This window comes from Octopus bimaculoides, chromosome 7, assembly GCF_046866305.1.
Source record: "Octopus bimaculoides isolate indiv1 chromosome 7, ASM4686630v1, whole genome shotgun sequence".
Lineage (NCBI taxonomy): Eukaryota > Metazoa > Mollusca > Cephalopoda > Octopoda > Octopodidae > Octopus > Octopus bimaculoides.
The window spans coordinates 35489102-35510364 of NC_142934.1; the positions used below are offsets into that span (position 1 = coordinate 35489102).

At 40.4% G+C, this 21263-nt stretch overlaps 1 protein-coding gene across 1 annotated transcript in view; it reads left to right on the forward strand.

Moving 5' to 3' along the window:
• Positions 1–7333: 7333 nt before the first annotated feature.
• The window catches only part of LOC106883409 (motile sperm domain-containing protein 1), a 107488-nt gene continuing 93558 nt past the window's right edge, over positions 7334–21263 (forward strand). The window contains exons 1-2 of the mRNA XM_089355163.1: positions 7334–7451; positions 18562–18723. Coding sequence (XP_089211289.1) covers positions 18582–18723 — 142 coding nt within the window. The 5' untranslated portion in view covers positions 7334–7451; positions 18562–18581. The remainder of the gene's footprint in view (positions 7452–18561; positions 18724–21263) is intronic.

The window sequence follows — 21263 nt, forward strand, 5'->3', positions numbered from 1 at the left end:
AGGGAGGCGGGAAACGGCAGGGCGGGTTCGGGGGGAGAGAGCAGATGCACGGTCCACAGAACGTGCTCTCGCAAGGGCGGTGTGGATGGTGGTGGGTAGATATCCACGCAGGCTAAAGTGGTGAGCCATGAGTTGAGACTGAGTCTCAAAGTCATGGCTGTCGCTACAAAGTCTGCGTAGACGGAGGAATTGGGAATAGGGGATGGAAAGTTTTGTGTGTCTAGGGTGGGAGGAGGAGAAGTTGAGATAGGAGTGTGAGTCTGTGTGTTTGTAGTGGATGGAGGTGCTAAGGGCGGAGTGGAGGATGCTGACCGAAATGTTGAGAAAGGGGACAGAGGTGTCAGAGACAGTACAGGAGAAGTGGAGGGCAGGATGGAAAGACTGAACGAAAGAGAGGAACGAGTCAAGATGTTCGCGGGAGAGTGAGGTGGCACCGATACAGTCGTCGATATACCGACCGTATAGTTCGGGAGTAGGACCAGTGAAACTGGAGAATATTTGGGCCTCAACATAACCAACGAAGAGGTTCGTGTAGTTGGGGCCCATTCTCGTCCCCATGGCCACTCCCGAGAACTCCTGGTAGATATCTCCCGCGAACGAGAAGCAGTTGAGAGATAGGACAAGTTCGGCCAGACGAATGAGTGTGGAGGTGTCGGGTTGTGGGTTGGGGCGTTGGTCTAGAAAAATCTTCAGGGCACGCAGCCCCTCATCGTGGGGGATCACTGTATAGAGGCTCTGGATGTCTAGAGTGAAGAGAAGCTTAGAAGGGCCGGGAGGGAAAGAGAAAGAGTTGAATAGACGAAGCGCGTGGTTAGTGTCATGAATGTGGGAAGGGAGAGAAGCCACTAGGGGGGTGAGGACACGGTCTAGGTATTTTGAGATAAGCTCGGTGGGGCAGTTGCAGGCGGAGACGATGGGGCGGCCAGGGTTGTTCGGTTTATGGATCTTGGGGAGGAAGTAAATGGTGGGGGTGCGTGGGGTGTGGACAATAAGGTTGGAGGCGGTGGCAGGGAGACGGGAGGAGAGGATGAGGTCATGGATAGTGGAGGACACAGTCTGTTGGTAGCTGGGCATGGGGTCGGAGGGCAGAGGGCGGTAGAATGAGGTATCTCGAAGTTGACGGAGAGCTTCGGCCTTGTAGAGGTCCGCGCGCCATACCACCACGGCTCCACCCTTATCAGCCGGTTTTATGATGATGTCCGTGCAGCGTCGGAGGGATCGAAGGGCCGAGAGTTCGGCTGGGGAGATGTTGAGTCGAGAGGGACACCTGGAAAAGTTAAACCGGCCCACAGCGCGTTGGCAGGCGCCCGCGAAAAGATCAACTGCTTGGAACTGGCCAGGAGCAGGCGTCCACTGGGATGGTCGTCGGCCCAGGTCAATGAAGCAGTCCTCGTTGGGTGCGGGTGGTGTGTTATATATATATATATATATATATATATATATATGTATGTATGTATGTATATATATATGTATGTATGTATGTATGTATATATATATGTATGTATATATATATGTATGTATGTATATATATATGTATGTATGTATATATATATGTATGTATGTATATATATATGTATGTATGTATATATATATGTATGTATATATATATGTATGTATGTATATATATATGTATGTATGTATATATATATGTATGTATGTATATATATATATATGTATGTATATATATATATATGTATGTATATATATATATATGTATATATATATATATGTATGTATATATATATATATGTATGTATATATATATATATGTATGTATATATATATATATGTATGTATATATATATGTATGTATATATATATATATATATATATATATATATATATATATATATATATATGTGTATGTATAGCATCATAGTCAACTGCTACAAAGGTAAAGCAGACGCTTTAGATACAAATAATTACAGAGGTATCAAGCTTTTAGATCAGGTAATGAAAGTCACGGAGAGGGTCATAGCTCAACTGCTTAGGGAGTGAGTCAGATTAGATGAGATGCAGTTTGGGTTCGTGCCTCGGAAAAGTACCACTGATGCTATATTTCTGGTAAGACAGCTTCAGGGGAAATACCTAGCCAAGGATAAACCTCTGTACCTGGCTTTCGTTGATATGGAGAAAGCCTTTGACAGGGTCCCCCGATCTCTCATCTGGTGGTCAATGAGGAAACTAGGGATAGAAGAATGGTTAGTGAGAGCTGTGCGAGCCATGTACAGAGACGCTGTTAGTAAGGTAAGGGTTGGCAACGAGTACAGTGAAGAATTACGGGTGGAGGTAGGGGTCCACCAAGGTTCTGTCCTCAGCCCCCTCCTATTTATCATAGTCCTCTAGGCTATAACAGAGGAATTCAAGTCAGGATGCCCCTGGGAGCTCCTCTATGCTGATGACCTTGCACTAATTGCTGAGTCACTATCAGAACTAGAGGAGAAGTTTCAGGTGTGGAAGCAAGGACTAGAATCGAAGGGCCTTAGAGTCAACCTAGCTAAAACCAAAGTCCTAATAAGTAGGAAGGCAGACAAAACACAAACCCCTTCGGGTAGATGGCCCTGCTCGATCTGTAGAAAAGGAGTAGGTAGTAATTCTATAAGATGCACCCAGTGCAAGCTATGGACACATAAGAGGTGCAGCAATATCAAAGGAAGGTTAACTAGGAAGTTAGTTTTTGTATGTAGCAGATGTTCAGGAGCTATAAATACTGTGAATGTGCAGAAAACAACTTCTGCCACATTTCAGGGAGAAAAACTAGAAGTGGTTGATAGCTTCCGCTATCTTGGTGACCAAATTAGCAGTGGGGGTGGGTGCGTTGAAAGCGTAGCTGCTAGAATTAGAATAGACTGGGCAAAGTTCAGAGAGCTCTTACCTCTGCTGGCGACAAAGGGTCTCTCTCTCAGAGTAAAAGGCAGATTGTATGACGCATGTGTACAAATAGCCATGCTTCATGGCAGTGAAACATGGGCCGTGACTGCTGAGGACATGCATAGGCTCGCAAGGAATGAAGCCAGTATGCTCTGATGGATGTGTAATGTCAGTGTGTATACTAGACAGAGTATCAGTACCTTGAGAGAAAAGTTGAACTTATGAAGCATCAGTTGTGGTGTGAAAGAGAGACGATTGCGCTGGTATGGTCATGTAGCGAGAATGGATGAGGATAGCTGTGTGAAAAACTGCCACACCTTAGCAGTTGAGGGAACCTGCGGAAGAGGTAGGCCCAGGAAGACCTGGGATGAGGTGGTGAGGCACGACCTGCGAACATTGGGCCTCACCGAGGCGATGACTTCTGACCGTGACCTTTGGAAATATGCTGTGCGTGAGAAGACCCCGCAAGCCAAGTGAGACCTAAATCTATGGCCTCAGCCAGTCCACATATGCGTACCTTCCTTGATTGGAGACCAAACTCCACTTGCGAAGACCTGTTGAGGCAAGTGAAATCGAAATTGAGTTAAGTTGGACACTAAACTCCACTTGCAAAGACCTGTTGAGGCAAGTGAAATCGAAATGGAGTTAAATTGGATAACTAGCACCCATGCCAACACCGTCTCCTCCATTAGACACGAAACTCAGGTTGCGAAGACTTATTGAGGCAAGCAAAATCGAAAGTGTTGCCTTTGTATGGACCTTCAAGTGGGATCGTTGCCGGAGCCCCTGGACTGGCTCATGTGCGGGTGACACATGAAATGCACCATTTTGGGCGTGGCCGTTGCCAGTGCCGCCTGGCTGGCCTTCGTGGGATTTTCGATCGAGACCGTTGCCAGTGCCCCTGGACTGGCTCATGTGTGTGTGACACATGAAATTTTTCGAGCGAGATCGTTGCCAGTGCCCCTGGACTGGCTCATGTGCGGGCGACACATGAAATGCACCATTTTGGGCGTGGCCGTTGCCAGTACCGCCTGGCTGGCCTTCATGGGATTTTCGATTGAGACCGTTGCCAGTGCCCCTGGACTGGCTCATGTGCGGGCGACACATGAAATTTTTCAAGCGAGTTCGTTGCCAGTGCCCCTGGACTGGCTCTTGTGCGGGTGACACATGAAATTGCCAGTGCCCCTGGACTGGCTCAGATGCGGGCGACACATGAAATTTTTCGAGCAAGACCATTGCCAATGCCCCCGGACTGGCTCATGTGCGGGTGACATGAAATTTTTCAAGCGAGATCGTTGCCAGTGCCCCTGGACTGGCTCATATGCGGGCGACACATGAAATGCACCATTTTGGGCGTGGCCGTTGCCAGTGCCGCCTGGCTGGCCTTCGTGGGATTTTCAATCAAGATCGTTGCCAGTGCCCCTGGACTGGCTCTTGTGCTTGTGACACAAGAAATGCACCATTTTGAGCGTGACTGTTGCCAGGGCCGCCTGCCTGGCCTTCGTGGGATTTTCAAGCGAGATCGTTGCCAGTGACCTGAACTGGCTCTTGTGCGGGTGGCACATAAATTGCACCATTTTGAGCGTGGCCGTTGCCAGTACCACCTGACTGGCCTTTGTGCAGGTGACACGTATATGCACCCACTACATTCTCTGAGTGGTTGGCGTTAGGAAGGGCATCCAGCTGTAGAAACTCTGCTAAATCAGATTGGAGCCTGGTGCGGCCATCTGGTTTCACCAGTACTAAGACCTGGGCTGAGGTGGTGAGGCAAGACCATCGTACATTGGGCCTCACCTAGGCGATGACTACTGACTGAGACCTTTGGAAATGTGCTGTGCGGGAGAAGACCCGGCAAGCCAAGTAAGATCGTTGCCAGTGCCCCTGGAAAGCGGACGTTAAACGATGATGATGATGTGCATAACCATACTCAGATATCCCGTCACTCACATGTATACATATACAAGTATGTATACACAGGCATTCTACTACATACGCGGTTCCTGGCATCAGCGCTATCTACCGTATTCATATATATATATATATATATATATATACACACACACAAACACACACACACACACATACATATACACGCTTACGTATGTATACCTATTGCATGCATGTTTTTTGTACGCGTACATGTTCGTGTGTTTGTGTGTTTCCTGTATATTGACAATATACTTTTTTCCTTGATGGAAAAAAAAAACCCAAAAGTCTTAACAAAAACTTACTTGTCGCTAGAAGGGGACTTAACTCCTGTTTGTAAACAATGGTGGATTTCTCCGACTTGAAAATTCTTAAAAGTTTTGGTTGAAAATTTATTTTTACTACTATTCACTGGTGCCTCTGGGAAAAATAAGTTGACAAAAATACAGCTTGGGTCATGATGAATGTCCTAAAATTGGAGTAACATGCGTGCTAATTTGTGTACATGCATAAATTACATTCACGTACACACACACACACACACACACACACACATCCTGCCTTTTATATATATACAGATGTGTGTGTGTGTGTGTGTGTGTATATATGTATATATACACAGTATCTCACAAAAGTATGTACACCCTAAAGGAAATTAGCTATATTCAATATTTTATCCACATGTTTTTTACTATATTCAGATATTGCTGATAATGTCAATTCTAATAGATTATTTCTTCTAGCATCTTTGCACCGGCCATTGTTATTGCATCTGCAGGAATTCTGATTTGTGTACCATGGTGAAAATCTTCTTCATTGTGATTAAAATGGTATGAAAAGGAAAAGAATTGTCTGAAGATATGAAGAAAACCATTTTTAATTTGCCCAAAAATGGTTTAGGATATAAGTTAATTAGCAAACGGATACATATTAGCTTAAACAAAGTTGCCTAAGTAATTCAGAAGTACAAAGCTACTGGACTGCTACACAACAACCATGTAGCCAGCTAATTGCAACTGGGAAGGGGTACGCTATCTTGACAGCTGGGGGTGCTGAACAGAACTCTAAAAACCGTACTGTTTATAAAATTTGATTATGTCTTTCAAGAGAATTCACAACATGAAATAATAAAATCAGGTTACATTTATTTAATACAACTGCAATCTATGGCAACACAATGCAAAAAAATTAAGAAAATCATCCTTGTCTATATACTTGATTTGTATTTACTAAGGGAAGCATGCATCACGAGGTTTGATTTTCACTGGTGCTTCATATTTCATCAAAAGGTGTCCTAATTCGAGTTAGTGTCGAAAACAATGATGACTCTCATGTGGCTGTGCTAGATCCAAATGTTAATGCTGCACCATACAATAGATAAACATTTGTAAAGGCATCCTGTACTATACGTAAAGATCCAAAAATATCCAGCAGTGTCATCACGTTTTGTTTGGAAATGTATGCTTTAGCCACAGTAAGTTCAGACAGCAAGGCCGATTTATCGCAATTAACTGAATTGCTCAAAGGTTTTAAACCATGAAAATTCAAAAATGTCTCAGGCATTGGTAGTAGACTTGCCAAGGAAGAATATATGCTATCGTTTTGCTCTAAAAGTCTATTATCTAGCTCTCCCAAGCTTTCATTGACGATCAAAAAATAAATTTTGCAGTGAAAGATTATCCAGTCATCTTGGTATGGTACCAGAGTTTCAGCAACATAATCTGAAAAACGTTGGGACCCAAAGCTTTTCGACGCATGCATTCCTCAATAACATTAAATTGACTCATTTGTTTTAGAATCTCATCAAATATTAAAGAGTCTCTCAGTTTGGTTATTTCACTCTTGGCAATCTTAAAAAGCCCAAGGCCATGATGTATATCACAGTTGTGTTTACTGGCCTAATTATATGCAAAAATTTGCTAAGAACAAGGTCATTTCAGTGCCATTGCTTCTATAATAGAAAATCACTCCAAAATTGTTGGTTTGCTAACTGAGTGCACAGATTCATCAGATTCAAAAACATGTATTGAGGCAATTGAAATTTTACATCAAGTTCATTCCAAAAGGTTTGTTTTTCTAGCCCTTGTTCTTAGCAAATTTTTGCATATAATTAGGCCAGTAAACACAATTGTGATATACATCATGGCCTTGGGCTTTTTAAGATTGCCAAGAGTGAAATAACCAAACTGAGAGACTCTTTAATATTTAAGGGTAACTAGTCTCTGCAGAGGATTGAAATTGCCACGTGGCAATTTCAATCCTCTGCAGAGACTAGTTACCCTTGGCTTTTTAATAAAATTATGAAGAATATTAAGTGTCGAAGAACATAGTTAATTCTGGGATTCATTTTATTGTGTTAACCACAAGATGCAACTGATTATTAAAACAATGAACATAGGGTATACAGCTTGATGAAATTAGAGGGTAATGTTACTGTATACTTGTTTACCGTATGGAATAATCAACCAAATATTTTTATTAGGGTTGTGTGATTGTTTGCGAGAATTATTATTAAAAAACCTAGTGTTATTATTGTAGCTTAAAAAGGAAGAGGAAGCATGGTTACTTACCTTTGACTGTTTATTTTTAGGATTACAAGAGTTAGAAGAATGGTTATTTTGATGAAATTGGGCATTATTTGGAATATTGACAAGATAAGTACTCTTGTTGTTATTGCGTCTATTATTGTTACTACTACTGTTAGTGTCATTAGATAGTTAAGGCCAAAGTGGTTATAATATTTAATCTGTTTCTTATATCATGCTTTATGTAAAGCTGAGTTATAAAAGTCAGCATTACTATTGAAAATGGTTTCATTAGCAGATAATTTAGAAATTCTAAGTGATATGTTTTTAACCAAGTTTTTTGTTATGGTGATTACTAAAGACACTGATGTATTTCAGGTTAGTTGAAGGTTTATGGTATGGGAAATACAAGGCTGTATTTATGTTTAGAGTAAGATTGAGGAAGTTAACCTTAGTTCTGTCATCATCAAAGGAAAAACTTAGGCCCACATTACTAAAGAATTTGACTAAATCAAATATATATATACAAATACATACACATATATATATATGGTTATGTATGCATGCTGCATATATGCATATATGCATGTGTGTACGTGTCCATGCATATGCATATAAATATGTCACACTTTCTAGGGCTTCCTATATCTGTAAAAATGTCTATTTGATAAGTGTTGCTGTTTATATCATCCCTGATGAGATTGATGCATAGCTGACCATAATTCTTCCTGTCGGATGTATTTTGATTGCATCCATCAAAACATATGTAGAAGGTGTGAAGATATAAATGTTTTCTGAGCGTTTGTCTCCTTTTCCAATTTTTCCTATTTTCTCCTAAATATGACTTACTTATAGGATATAGTATGGAAGGCACAGCCATATAGAGATAGTAGATATGGATGTGAGCTTTGTTCTATGGAAATTTATGAATTTAACTATAGAGACAACAACAACCTAATTAATAATAGATTAGACCTAAGGGTATCATGCGTGCATAGCATCACCCGCACATTTAAATATTTTCGAAACAAATAATATTATACTCATCATACTTTGGATTTGATGGTAGAAATTAGCTTCTGATGTTGTATCCTTTATAACTTACCCTCTATTGTAGGATATTATATATTATATTGTATTACATATGCTATGTATTGTGTTATGTGATGTATTATACATAATATTATCCTCTGGTAACCCATACCTGTTTAGTCTGATTTCATCCTATACGGTGATTACACTGTCCTTTCCTTCAATTCTATGACTTGCTACCCTATCAATCCCATTGAGTATATTCATAGTGAGTTATGAGATAGTAAGCCTCTCTTGAATAAATCTTACACCCATAAGAACTATACAATCATACATACAATAGCACCTGTAATATTATAATTTATAAAACTGCATCCAATATCCTCATCTTAGTTTACCTACACCTTAATCTACTTTGGTAGGAATACCTTGAAATGTCCTCATTATTTGCATACCTATTAACATTTCATTTTTATTTTAATTTTGATCTCCTGGCTTTATATATTTTTCTTATTAATTTTTTATTAATTCTTATTATTTGAGTTCTTATCTTTGTATATTTCTTATCTTTCATGTTTTCTTTTTATTGTATATTGTTAAATTTTTATACAATATTGAATTTTTATATTTTGCATTCCTATTTACCTTCGCATATACTGGTATAACATTCTATGAATCGCAGAGTATGTTACATCTCTCTGCAGGTATGCATGATAAGATGTGATGCAATATGGTACTTAAATTGATATTTTTTCAGTTATTTATATTACGCCTTATAATATATTCTTTATGTAAACATGTAGGAGTGACTGTGTGGTAAATAGCTTACTTACGAACCACATGGTTCCGGGTTCAGTCTCATTGCGTGGCACTTTGAGCAAGTGTCTTCTACTATAGCCTCAGGCCGACCAAAGCCTTGTGAGTGGATTTGGTAGACGGAAACTGAAAGAGGCTTCTTGTATATATGTATGTGTGTGTATATGTTTGTGTGTCTGTGTGTGTGTCCCCAACATCACTTGACAACCGATGCTGGTGTGTTTATGTTCCCGTAACTTACCGGTTCGGCAAAAGAGACCAATAGAATAAGTACTAGGCTTACAAAGAATAAGTCCTGGGATTGATTTGCTTGACTAAAAAGCGGTGCTCCAGCATGGCCACAGTCAAATGACTGAAACAAGAAAAAGAGTAAAAAAAGAGAATGTGTGTGTGTGTACATATATATATGGAAGAAAAAACAATGAATTGAACAATTATAAATTCAATTCAATTTAAATATTTTATACAAACAAAGGACACTATATATATATATACATACATATATATACATACATATACATATATATATATATATATATATATATATATATATATATATATATATATATATATATATATATATAAATGAAATATTCAAACACTGAGATTTGAAGTTAGATGTCACTACTGTTCATATCATCTGTGGATAAATTCAAAATTTGATGATATCACCAGTAGTAGCATTGGTGGAACGCAGTTATGATAGCTTTATCGAGCTATGAAATATCGTAATGATGCTTAATGAGCATCTACCTGCTCGAAATAAGAGCCAAGTCTTAAATAATCCACCGTAGCGCACCAATATAACAGAGAAAAACAGTATGCGAGGAAAACAGACCGAATTAAAACATTTAACAACACAAATAAAAATATTATGCAATTTCGGATATCCACAAACCAGGTTTCTGCTTTTGGTTATTCAACCTTGAGCTTCGTCAGTGTGGACCACCAGTTTAAATTCATGACTGTTCACGTTAGTCTCTCTCTCTCTCTATATATACACACACACACACACACACACATATATATATATATATATATATATATATATATATACATATATATATTTATATATATATAGAGTGATAAATTGAATATTAATTCAATTTAAAACCAAGTGGCCTAGCATATAAAAAAATCTGAAAATTCAGAAAAAATTGTATTACACATGTATAATGGATGACCACTAGGTGGACATCCAATATGCTAGAAAGAGGTCATCAATGACCCAACCACAAAGAAAAATAATATTCTCCAGAAAAAACTTCGCAAGACACCAGAACAAGACAAAATGAGAAATAAACAGAATAAAGAATTAGTTATGTACCGCTCTTTCTAGTATATTGGATGTCCACCTGGTGGTCATCCCTTATATACGTGTAATACATATATATATATATATATATATATAAATCCTTTTTGTACATGTATGATTATGCCATACTTTTATACTATTATATCTACTTATATCAGTACATACTCTGATAAAATATTTGAGAAAACATACTCTGATAAAATATTTGAGAAAAATTATATTAGTATATCTTGTCTGTTGAAAATCCATATTTTTTGGAACAGAAGATGGTACTGTATTTAAATTGATGTAATGCTTACATTGTTCAATTAAATGGAGCCGCTTGAAATGGTCATATTGCATTATACCTGACATCCTGATACTTATTTGATTTTATACACATACATATGTATGTGCGTATATATATATATATATATATATATATATATATATATATATATAAAGATCCTGCATATATATATATATATATATATATATATATATATATATATATATCATCATCATCATCATCATCATCGTTTAACGTCCGCTTTCCATGCTAGCATGGGTTGGACGATTTGACTGAGGACTGGTGAAACCGGATGGCAACACCAGGCTCCAGTCTAATTTGGCAGAGTTTCTACAGCTGGATGCCCTTCCTAACGCCAACCACTCAGAGAGTGTAGTGGGTGCTTTTACGTGTCACCCGCACGAAAACGGCCACGCTCGAAATGGTGTCTTTTATGTGCCACCCGCACAAGCCAGTCCAGGGGCACTGGCAACGATCTCGCTCGGAAATCCTACGGGTACCAGTCAGGCGGTACTGGCAACGGCTACGCTCAAAATGGTGCATCTCATGTGCCACCCGCACAAGAACCAGTCCAGGGGCACTGGCAACGATCTTACTTGGCTTGCCGGGTCTTCTCACGCACAGCACATTTCCAAAGGTCTCGATCAGTAGTCATCGCCTCGGTGAGGCCCAATGTACGAAGGTCTTGCCTCACCACCTCAGCCCAGGTCTTCCTGGGCCTACCTCTTCCACGGGTTCCCTCAACTGTTAGGGTGTGGCACTTTTTCACGCAGCTATCCTCATCCATTCTCACCACATGTCCATACCAGCGCAATCGTCTCTCTTGAACACCACAACTGATGCTTCTAATGTTCAGCTTTTCTCTCAAGATACTTACACTCTGACGGGTATTCACATTGACATTACACATCCAACGGAGCATACTGGCTTCATTCCTTGCGAGCTTACATATGTCCTCAGCAGTTACAGCCCATGTTTCACTGCCATGTAGCATGGCTGTTCGTACGCAGGCGTCATACAGTCTACCTTTTACTCTGAGTGAGAGTCCCTTTGTCGCCAGCAGGGGTAAGAGCTCTCTAAACTTTGCCCAGGCTATTCTTATTCTAGCAGCTACACTTTCAGCGCACCCACCCCCACTACTAACTTGGTCGCCCAGATAGCGGAAGCTATCGACTACCTCTAGTTTTTCACCCTGGAATGAGATAGAAGTTGTTTCCTGTTTGTTTACAGTCTTTATTGCACCTGAACATCTGCCACAAACAAAAACTAACTTGCTAGTTAACCTGCCTTTGATGTTGCTGCGCCTCTTATGTGTCCATAGCTTGCACCGGGTACATCTTATAGAGTTACTACCTACTCCTTTTCTACATACTGAGCAGGGCCACCTACCTGAAGGGGTTTGTGTTTTATCTACCTTCCTACTTATTAGGATTTTGGTTTTAGCTAGGTTGACTCTAAGGCCCTTCAATTCTAGACCTTGCTTCCACACCTGAAACTTCTCCTCTAGTTCTGATAGTGACTCCGCAATTAGGGCAAGGTCATCAGCATAGAGGAGCTCCCAGGGGCAACCTGACTTGAACTCCTCTGTGATTGCCTGGAGGACTATGATAAATAAGAGGGGGCTGAGGACGGAACCTTGGTGGACCCCTACCTCTACCCGGAATTCATTGCTGTACTCATTTCCAACCCTCACCTTACTGGCAGCATCTCTGTACATGGCTCGCACAGCTCTCACTAACCATTCTTCTATCCCAAGTTTCCTCATTGACCACCAGAAAAAGGGATCGGGGGACCCTGTCAAAGGCTTTCTCCATGTCAACGAAAGCCAGGTACAGAGGTTTATCCTTAGCTAGGTATTTCTCCTGCAACTGTCTCACTAGAAATAAGGCATCAGTAGTGCTTTTACCTGGCACGAACCCAAACTGCATCTCATCTAAATTGATTCGCTCCCTAATTAGTTGGGCTATGACCCTCTCTGTAACTTTCATAACCTGATCTAACAGCTTGATGCCTCTGTAATTGTTTGTATCTAAAGCGTCACCTTTACCTTTGTAGCAGTTGACTATGATGCTGCTATACCAGTCATTGGGTATGACTCCTTCGTGTATCACCTGGTTCGTAATACGGGTGACTAGGCTATAGCCAACACTGCCAGATATTTTGAGCATCTCTGCAGTGATTCCTGATGGGCCGGGGGCTTTCCCGGTCTTCATACTCTTAATTGCTTTATCTACCCTGGTACTATCAACTCGGATAGCTGGTCCCTCTATTGGGTCGACATACGGCAGGCTCTCTTTCTCCCATTCATTCTCTTTATTAAGCAATCTATCGTAGTGGCATCTCCAGACCTCTTTCTTTGCATCCTCATTTAATGCAAGCGTACCATCATCCATGCGAACACATTTCTCTCCTACAACATCACTATTCTCTCTCCTACACTGTCTTGCAACACGAAATACCTCGAGTCTTTGGTCCTCACAGCGCAGAACATTGGCAAATCTTTCCTTATCTGCTTCCCCTCTGGCTAAATAAACCTGTCGCCTAGCCTCCCTTCTGGCACATTGGTACAATTCCCTGCTACCACCGTTCTTCCAGTCCTTCCAATCCTGTTTCTTTTGTCTAATAGCCCTGTCTACCTCCTTGTTCCACCACCATGTTACTCTGGGTCGGGAGGGGACCTTACACCACCCACAAATCTGGTCGGTGGCTTTCAACAGGTTGTCCCGCAGAAATCTCCAATTGTCTTCCACGTTGTATGATGCTATATCCCCTTCTATTTCGTTAAATGCTTCAAGTAACTTGTCTCTAAGTCTCTGTCCGTTTGCAGGGTCTTTTAAGCTTCCACACCCTTCTCCTCCAAGCCTGTCTAATTCTGGGCACCCATTTTGCCTTGATCCCAAAGTCGCTAACTACTAATCTATGTTGTGGGGTACATTCTTTGCCAGGGTAGGTTTTGGCATTTATAAGCCGCCCTCTTTCCCTATTTCTGGCGAGGATGTAGTCGATTTGGCTAGAGTGTCTGCCGGAGCGGTAGGTGACTAGGTGACTGGCAGGTTTCCTGAAGTTGGTATTGCAGACCATAAGATCGGTTGCATCACAGAACTCCAGCAGTCTGGTTCCCTCCTCGTTGCGGGAACCGAAGCCATAGCCTCCATGTATGCCATGGAAGCCTCCAGCACGACGTCCGACATGACCGTTGAAGTCTCCAGCCACAAAGAGAAGGTCCCTGTCCCTCGTCGACGAGGTAGTTTGCAAGAGGGTGTCATAGAATTGGTCTTTCAGACCATCTGGTAGCCCCGGTTGAGGTGCATAGGCTGAGATGACAGTAGCTAATCTATGATGAAGCACTAGTCTGATCTTAAGTACTCTGTCACTTACTCTAACGACCTCGATTACCTTATCCACCCATTTCTCCGCTAGAAGTATTCCTACGCCCCCGACCCCGTCAGTGTTCCCTGCCCAGAAAATCTTGTACCTGTGTTCTTTGCCTGTGAGGAACCTCGCAGAACCTCCTCTCCATCTTACTTCCTGGATGCAGCACATATCTACGCGTCTCCGTTCAAGCATCTCAACAATTTCACCAGATCTACCTTTCAGCGTGCCGACGTTGAGAGTGCCAATCCTAACAGTATGGGTGTTGGGGGTGTGGGCCTGTAGCCTGGGAAGGGGAAAAGCAGTGTCGTGTACCTGAAAAGAAAACTTGCAATTGGAAGAATTCATAAGCAAAACAGTACCTACAACCTGCAAACATTTCTCAAACTTAATGCGCTACCCAAAGGTAGGGGAGAGGATGGCCAAGGCCACTAGATGGGTTCCGGGAGACAGCCGAGGATGACAGGATGACAGAGGAATGCACTTCCGGTGGAGGGGGTGGGAGGGCGGGTGTACCATCAGCGAGGAGATAGGGCTCTTAATCGTAGATTTTAAATATTTGAGAGATAACAATGCATAAATCGTAATTTTTAAAAGAGCAATGAAATCTAGGTGAATAGAATATATACGTAGCATGAATTTAGGAAGCTTAGAAAATGAATAAGTATGAATTTAAGACAAAAACTGAATTCAATTGAATTTCATGGAGAGAAACAAGATAAATAATAGAGGGCAGACTAAAGCGCGAAGGTATGAGATGTTTGAGGCCGTAAATAAATAAAAATCTCTATCTTATCTGCATCTTGGAGACTTTGTCGTAGTATGTCAGCGGAGAAGAGATTGAGATAATTTAGAATGGATTTCTCATTTATATATAGCCAGAACCTGAAGACCTTAAGGAAAAACTACGAGAGAGAGAGAGAGAGAGAGAGAGAGAGAGAGAGAGAGAGAGGGACTGATTTAGAGAGGATGGAGGGGTAGACAGAGGCATGGCGGGAGAAAAGATCATCATCATCATCATATATATATATATATATATATATATATATATATATATATAAAGAGAGAGAGAGAGGGGGGACCAGTCAAGCAGCACATCACGCTGTAATTCTTGGGCTGAGAAATCAACACTTAAAAGCCATAATTTTAAGGAGCGATAAGAATTTTGAATAAAGGAAAATGGGTAGGGGTGGGTAGGTACCGTCAGCGAGTAGATAGGGCTCTTAATTGTAGATTTTAAATATTTGAGAGACAACAATGCATAAATCGTAATTTTTAAAAGAGCAATGAAATCTAGGTGAATAGAATATATATGTAGCATGAATTTAGGAAGCTTAGAAAATGAATAAGTATGAATTTAAGACAAAAACTGAATTCAATTGAATTTCATGGAGAGAAACAAGATAAATAATAGAGGGCAGACTAAAGCGCGAAGGTATGAGATGTTTGAGGCCGTAAATAAATAAAAATCTCTATCTTATCTGCATCTTGGAGACTTCGTCGTAGTATGTCAGCGGAAAAGATCCTGCATATGGACAGAGATTTAGGGACATACTACTCGAAGCATTTGACGAAATAGAAGGGGATATAGCATCATATAACATGGAAGACAACTGGAAGTTTCTACGAGACAACTTGTTGAGAGCCACTGATCAGATTTGTGGCTGGTGTAAAGTCCCCTCCCGACCCAAAGTAACATGGTGGTGGAACAAGGTGGTTGACAGGGCTATTAGACAAAAGAAACAGGCTTGGAAGGACTGGAAGAACGGAGAGAGCAGGGAATTGTATCAGACTGCAAGAAGGGAAGCTAGGAGACAGGTTTATCTAGCCAGAGGGGAAGCAGATAAGAAAAAGTTTACCAATGTTCTGTGCCGTGAGGACCAAAGACTTGAAGTATTTCCTGTTGCAATACAGTGTGTGAGAGAGAATAGTGATGTTGTGGAAAACAAATGTGTTCGCATGGATGATGGTACACTTGAACTGAATGAGGCTGCAAAGAAAGAAGTTTGGAGCCGCCACTACAAAAGATTGCTCAATAAAGAGAATGAATGGGAAAAAGAGAGCCAGCTATCCGAATTGACAGTACCATTGTAGATAAAGCAATTAAGAGTATGAAGACAGGGAAAACCCCTGGCCCATCAGGTATCACTGCAGAGATGCTCAAAATATCAGGTAGTGTTGGCTATAGCCTAGTCACCCGTATTGTTAACCAGGTGATTCATGAAGGAGTCATACCCAATGATTGGTGTAGCAGCACCATAGTCAACTGCTACAAAGGTAAAGGTGACGCTTTAGACACAAATAATTACAGAGGCATCAAGTTGTTAGATCAGGTAATGAAAGTCACGGAGAGGGTCATAGCCCAACTAATTAGGGAGCAAGTCAGATTAGATGAGATGCAGTTTGGGTTCATGCCAGGGAAAAGCACCACCGATGCTATATTTCTGGTAAGACAGCTGCAGGAGAAATACTTAGCCATGGATAAACCTCTCTACCTGGCTTTCGTTGACATGGAGAAAGCCTTTGACAGGGTCCCCCGATCCCTTATCTGGTGGTCAATGAGGAAACTTGGGATAGAAGAATGGTTAGTGAGAGCTGTGCAAGCCATGTACAGAGATGCTGTCACTAAGGTGAGGGTTGGAAATGAGAACAGTAATGAATTCTGGGTAGAGGTAGGGGTCCACCAAGGCTCTGTCCTCATCCCCCTTCTATTTATCATAGTCCTCCAGGCGATAACAGAGGAATTCAAGTCAGGATGCCCCTGGGAGCTCCTCTATGCTGATGACCTTGCACTAATTGCTGAGTCACTATCAGAACTAGAGGAGAAGTTTCAGGTTTGGAATCAGGGACTAGAATCGAAAGGCCTTAGAGTCAACCTAGCTAAAACCAAAGTCCTAATAAGTAAGAAGGTAGATAAAACACAAACTCCTTCAGGTAGATGGCCCTGCTCAATATATAGAAAAGGTGTAGGTAGTAACTCGATAAGATGTACCCAGTGCAAGCTATGGACACATAAGAGGTGCAGCAATATCAAAGGCAGGTTAACTAGGAAGTTAGTTTTTGTATGTGGCAGATATTCAGATGCAATAAACACTGTAAACAAACAGGAAACAAACTTCTATCTCATTCCAGGGGGAAAAACTAGAGGTAGTTGAGGCTAGTGAAATCGAAACCGAACTAAATTCGACGACTGGCACCCATGCCAACGTCGTCTCCTTCATTGGACACGAAACTCAGCTTGCGAAGACTTATTGGGACAAGCAAAAGCGAAATCGAGATGGCACCTGTGCCCAGCGTCGCCTTTCTGGCACTTGTGCCCATGGCATGTGTAAGGACTTTCGAGCGAGATCGTTGCCAGTGCCTCTGGACTGGCTCTTGTGCGGGTGGCACATAAAATACACCATTTGAGCGTGGCCGTTGCCAGTACCGCCTGACTGGCCTTTGTGCCAGTGGCCCGTAAAAGCACCCAGTACACTCTCAGAGTGGTTGGCGTTAGGAAGGGCATCCAGCTGTAGAAACTCTGCCAAATCAGATTGGAGCCTGGTATTGCCATCTGGTTTCACCAGTCCTCAGTCAAATCGTCCAGCCCATGCTAGCATGGAAAGCGGACGTTAAACGATGATGATGATGATGATATATATATATATATATATATATATATATATATATATATATATATATAATCTATATACATATGTATGTTTATATTCTTTTATTTGTTTCAGTCATTTGACTGTGGCCATGCTGGAGCACTGCCTTTAGTCAAACAAATCAACCCCAGGACTTATTCTTTGTAAGCCAAGTACTTATTCTGTTGTTCTTTTTTGCCGAACCGCTAAGGTATGGAGACATAAACACACCAGCATCAGTTGTCAAGCGATGGTGGGGGAACAAACACACACACAACAGGCTTCTTTCAGTTTCCATTTACCAAATCCACTCACAAGGCTATTGTAGAACACACTTACCCAAGGTGCCATGCAGTGGGACCGAACCCGGAACCATATGGTTGGTAAGCAAGCTACTTACCACACAGCCACTCCTGCGCTTACATATATACACACACATACACACACACACACATATATATATGTATATATATGTATGTGTGTGTATATATATATATATATATATATATATATATGTATGTATGTATGTCGTTGATGTGGAGAAAGCTTTCAACAGGGTTCTAGGCTCTCTTATTTGGTGGTATCTAAGGTAGGAGTAGAGGAGTGGCTTGTTAAAGCTGTTCAAGCCATATACAGTGATACTGTCAGTAAACTGAGAGTTGGCTTAAAATACAGTGATGAATATAATGTACAAGTTTTTGAATATGCATATATATACATAGAATATGCATATATACACATACACAAATGATGTACTTAATTTATATTATATTTTGTTGTAATTACAGCTCTCTGGTGTTAAACAGATGTTCAAGCTGCCCTTGGAAGAAGGCAAACTTCCTGTATTTGTCTTTCCACAGTCATTGTCATTCTATTTAGATGACTCCATTACACACAAACAGGTCCTAACACTCTATAATCCTTATGATTTTTCAATCAGATTCAAAGGTAAGAATATTTCATTAAACTATGAACAGTTTGAGTAGATTAAAACATGTCTTAACATTCAGTAGCCTGAACAGACAAAATAAAAGTCTTAAAGATATACATGTGTGTATGTATATATATATACACACACACATACATACATACATACATACATACATACATACACTCACATACATACATACATACATACATACACATACACACACATATGGGGGTTATGTGTGTGTGTGTGTGTGTGTGTGTCTATAATTTTTTTACATTAATCCTTTTATTGAGACCTACTTCTAGAGAGAACAGTTTTGTATGTGTGAATGAATAATAGAATGTGTGTGTGTGTGTGTTGTGTTGGTTGTAGTGCAGGGTAATGGAGCTAGAGAATAGTGATGTGAAAGATGTGTACTTCGGTTAGTGTGTCACTTTATTCTTACAGACCAGCAGTTGACCAATTCCAGTACATAACTAGTAGTTTAATTTATGAACTCTGGGAGGATGAAAAGCAAACTGATTTTGGTAGGATTTGAATTCAGAATGTGAACAGCTGGACTGTGAGATTGTTTTTGCCAATAAATCATCCTATAATAATTTGCTGCCTATAATCTCATGATGCTGAGCCTTACAGAGGACTAAGATAATTGGTAATGTACTATGTTTGAGAAAACCTATCCACCCAAGCAAAAATTGACATCCTAAAATCACCTGGTATGCTTGTATGTGCAGGGCTCTTCCCCCACTCCCCTCTCTTTGCTTCATCAAGCATTTCTCCCAATTCTTATTCCCAAACAATTATTGCTCCTCTATCTGTAGTACAACTTAACTGCTATAATCAACTGAGTGACAGTAGAATCCACACATGTCACTTCCTTCTGGTGGTTATGCCCCAGCACCTCCCCAGGGAACCACTTCCATTTTTCATTATCATTTCTGCCCACTCCATTTCTACCAATCACATGCTTGCTGGGCTTTCATCCTTTTCACTCCTCCACTATACTTCATTCTTAACATCTCTTTTATCTACTATTGTTCTCAATACCCTCTTATACATATCATTGTGTCTCACTTGCTACAGACTCCTATGTTCTTCTGCATCAACCCCCTCTCCATTGCTTCTAAATCTTGCACATCATTCCACTGCTTGATCTATTCCCTTTCTAGAGCAATTCCTATATCTCTCACCTTACCCTCTCCATACTGGTATTTTTCTTCAACCATACCTTCACTCTTGTTCATCACTCACTATATTTAACTCTATCCTTATCTTTAACCATCAGTTACTCTCCCCTCTCCATCTTATGAAAGTATCCACTCTCTCATCAACTCCTTTGACCCATTGTCTGTATCCTCTCTCATGCTCCCTTCTTGTACTTTGAGAGTTTGCTCTAGCACCCCATCACTACTTTCCTTTTATCACTTTCAGTCATGCATCTCCTCTGCAGCAAGATACTTGTGTTTATTCTTTTATCACATTTCAGCCTTTCAACATTTGGTATAAAGCCACCTATCTCCACCTTCGCCTTTCAAATACTCTGAGTGGTGGGAACCTTTTCTTTTTCTTCTTGTTCTTTTCTTGTCTTGCAAGTTTATGTGATGACCTCACTTGTGCTGGTGGCACAAAAAATGTACATTCTATAAAGTAGTTGGCATTAGGAAGGGCATCTTACTATAGGAACTATGCCAAAAGCTGACATTAGAGCTTGATGTGGCCTTGCAACTTGGATTCTGTCAAACCATCCCACCCATGTTACCATGCAAAACAAATGTTAAATGATAATGATGAATCAGTATAATTATCATCATTTTCAGGCATACACACACACACCTGTTGTGTGTGTGTGTGTGTGTGTGTGTGTGTGTGGAGTGAATCAGTAGGAATAAGATAATTTATGCATTTACAGCAGCTAGCTGAAAATTGCAAAAGGAGAATATCCCTCTAGAAAACTTTTATTTTGAATAAACAGAAAATTTGCAAGTACCATTTCCAACATAGAGTATGAATAATAAAAACTGAAGATTGAAGTTTAATGATATTACGTTTTTTCTATATTTGACAATTATTTCAACAATTTTATAGTGACTATTACATTTATAGACATTATATTTTAGACGTATCTTTTAATAATGATCTAATCATACATGCTTATGTAAAGTCTGTTACATAGTTATCATTAAAACCCTGTATAAAAAGCAAAATGCCACAAAGATGACTGGAAAGTAACATGATATCACTGTATAGTCTTGATCTACTCTGACCAAGTCTCCATCTGGCAGACTGACAAAGCATGAGGTCTGCTAGGCATTCAATTCTATCTTTAGGCATCAACAAAAACAAACAATGTGTTTCCTTTGTTATTTTCTTTTTCTTTCTTTCTTTTTCTTTTCTTGATAAAGTTCTAAATTTTAACCCTGCCCATTCTGATTAATGCTAAATGTTTCATGTTTCAGTGAGGTAACTGGTTATTTCAGTGTATTGTTTTTATAGTGTTCTGATGAAGCAATTCTTTGGGTGGTTATATGTAATATACTTTATATAGCATGCACAACTA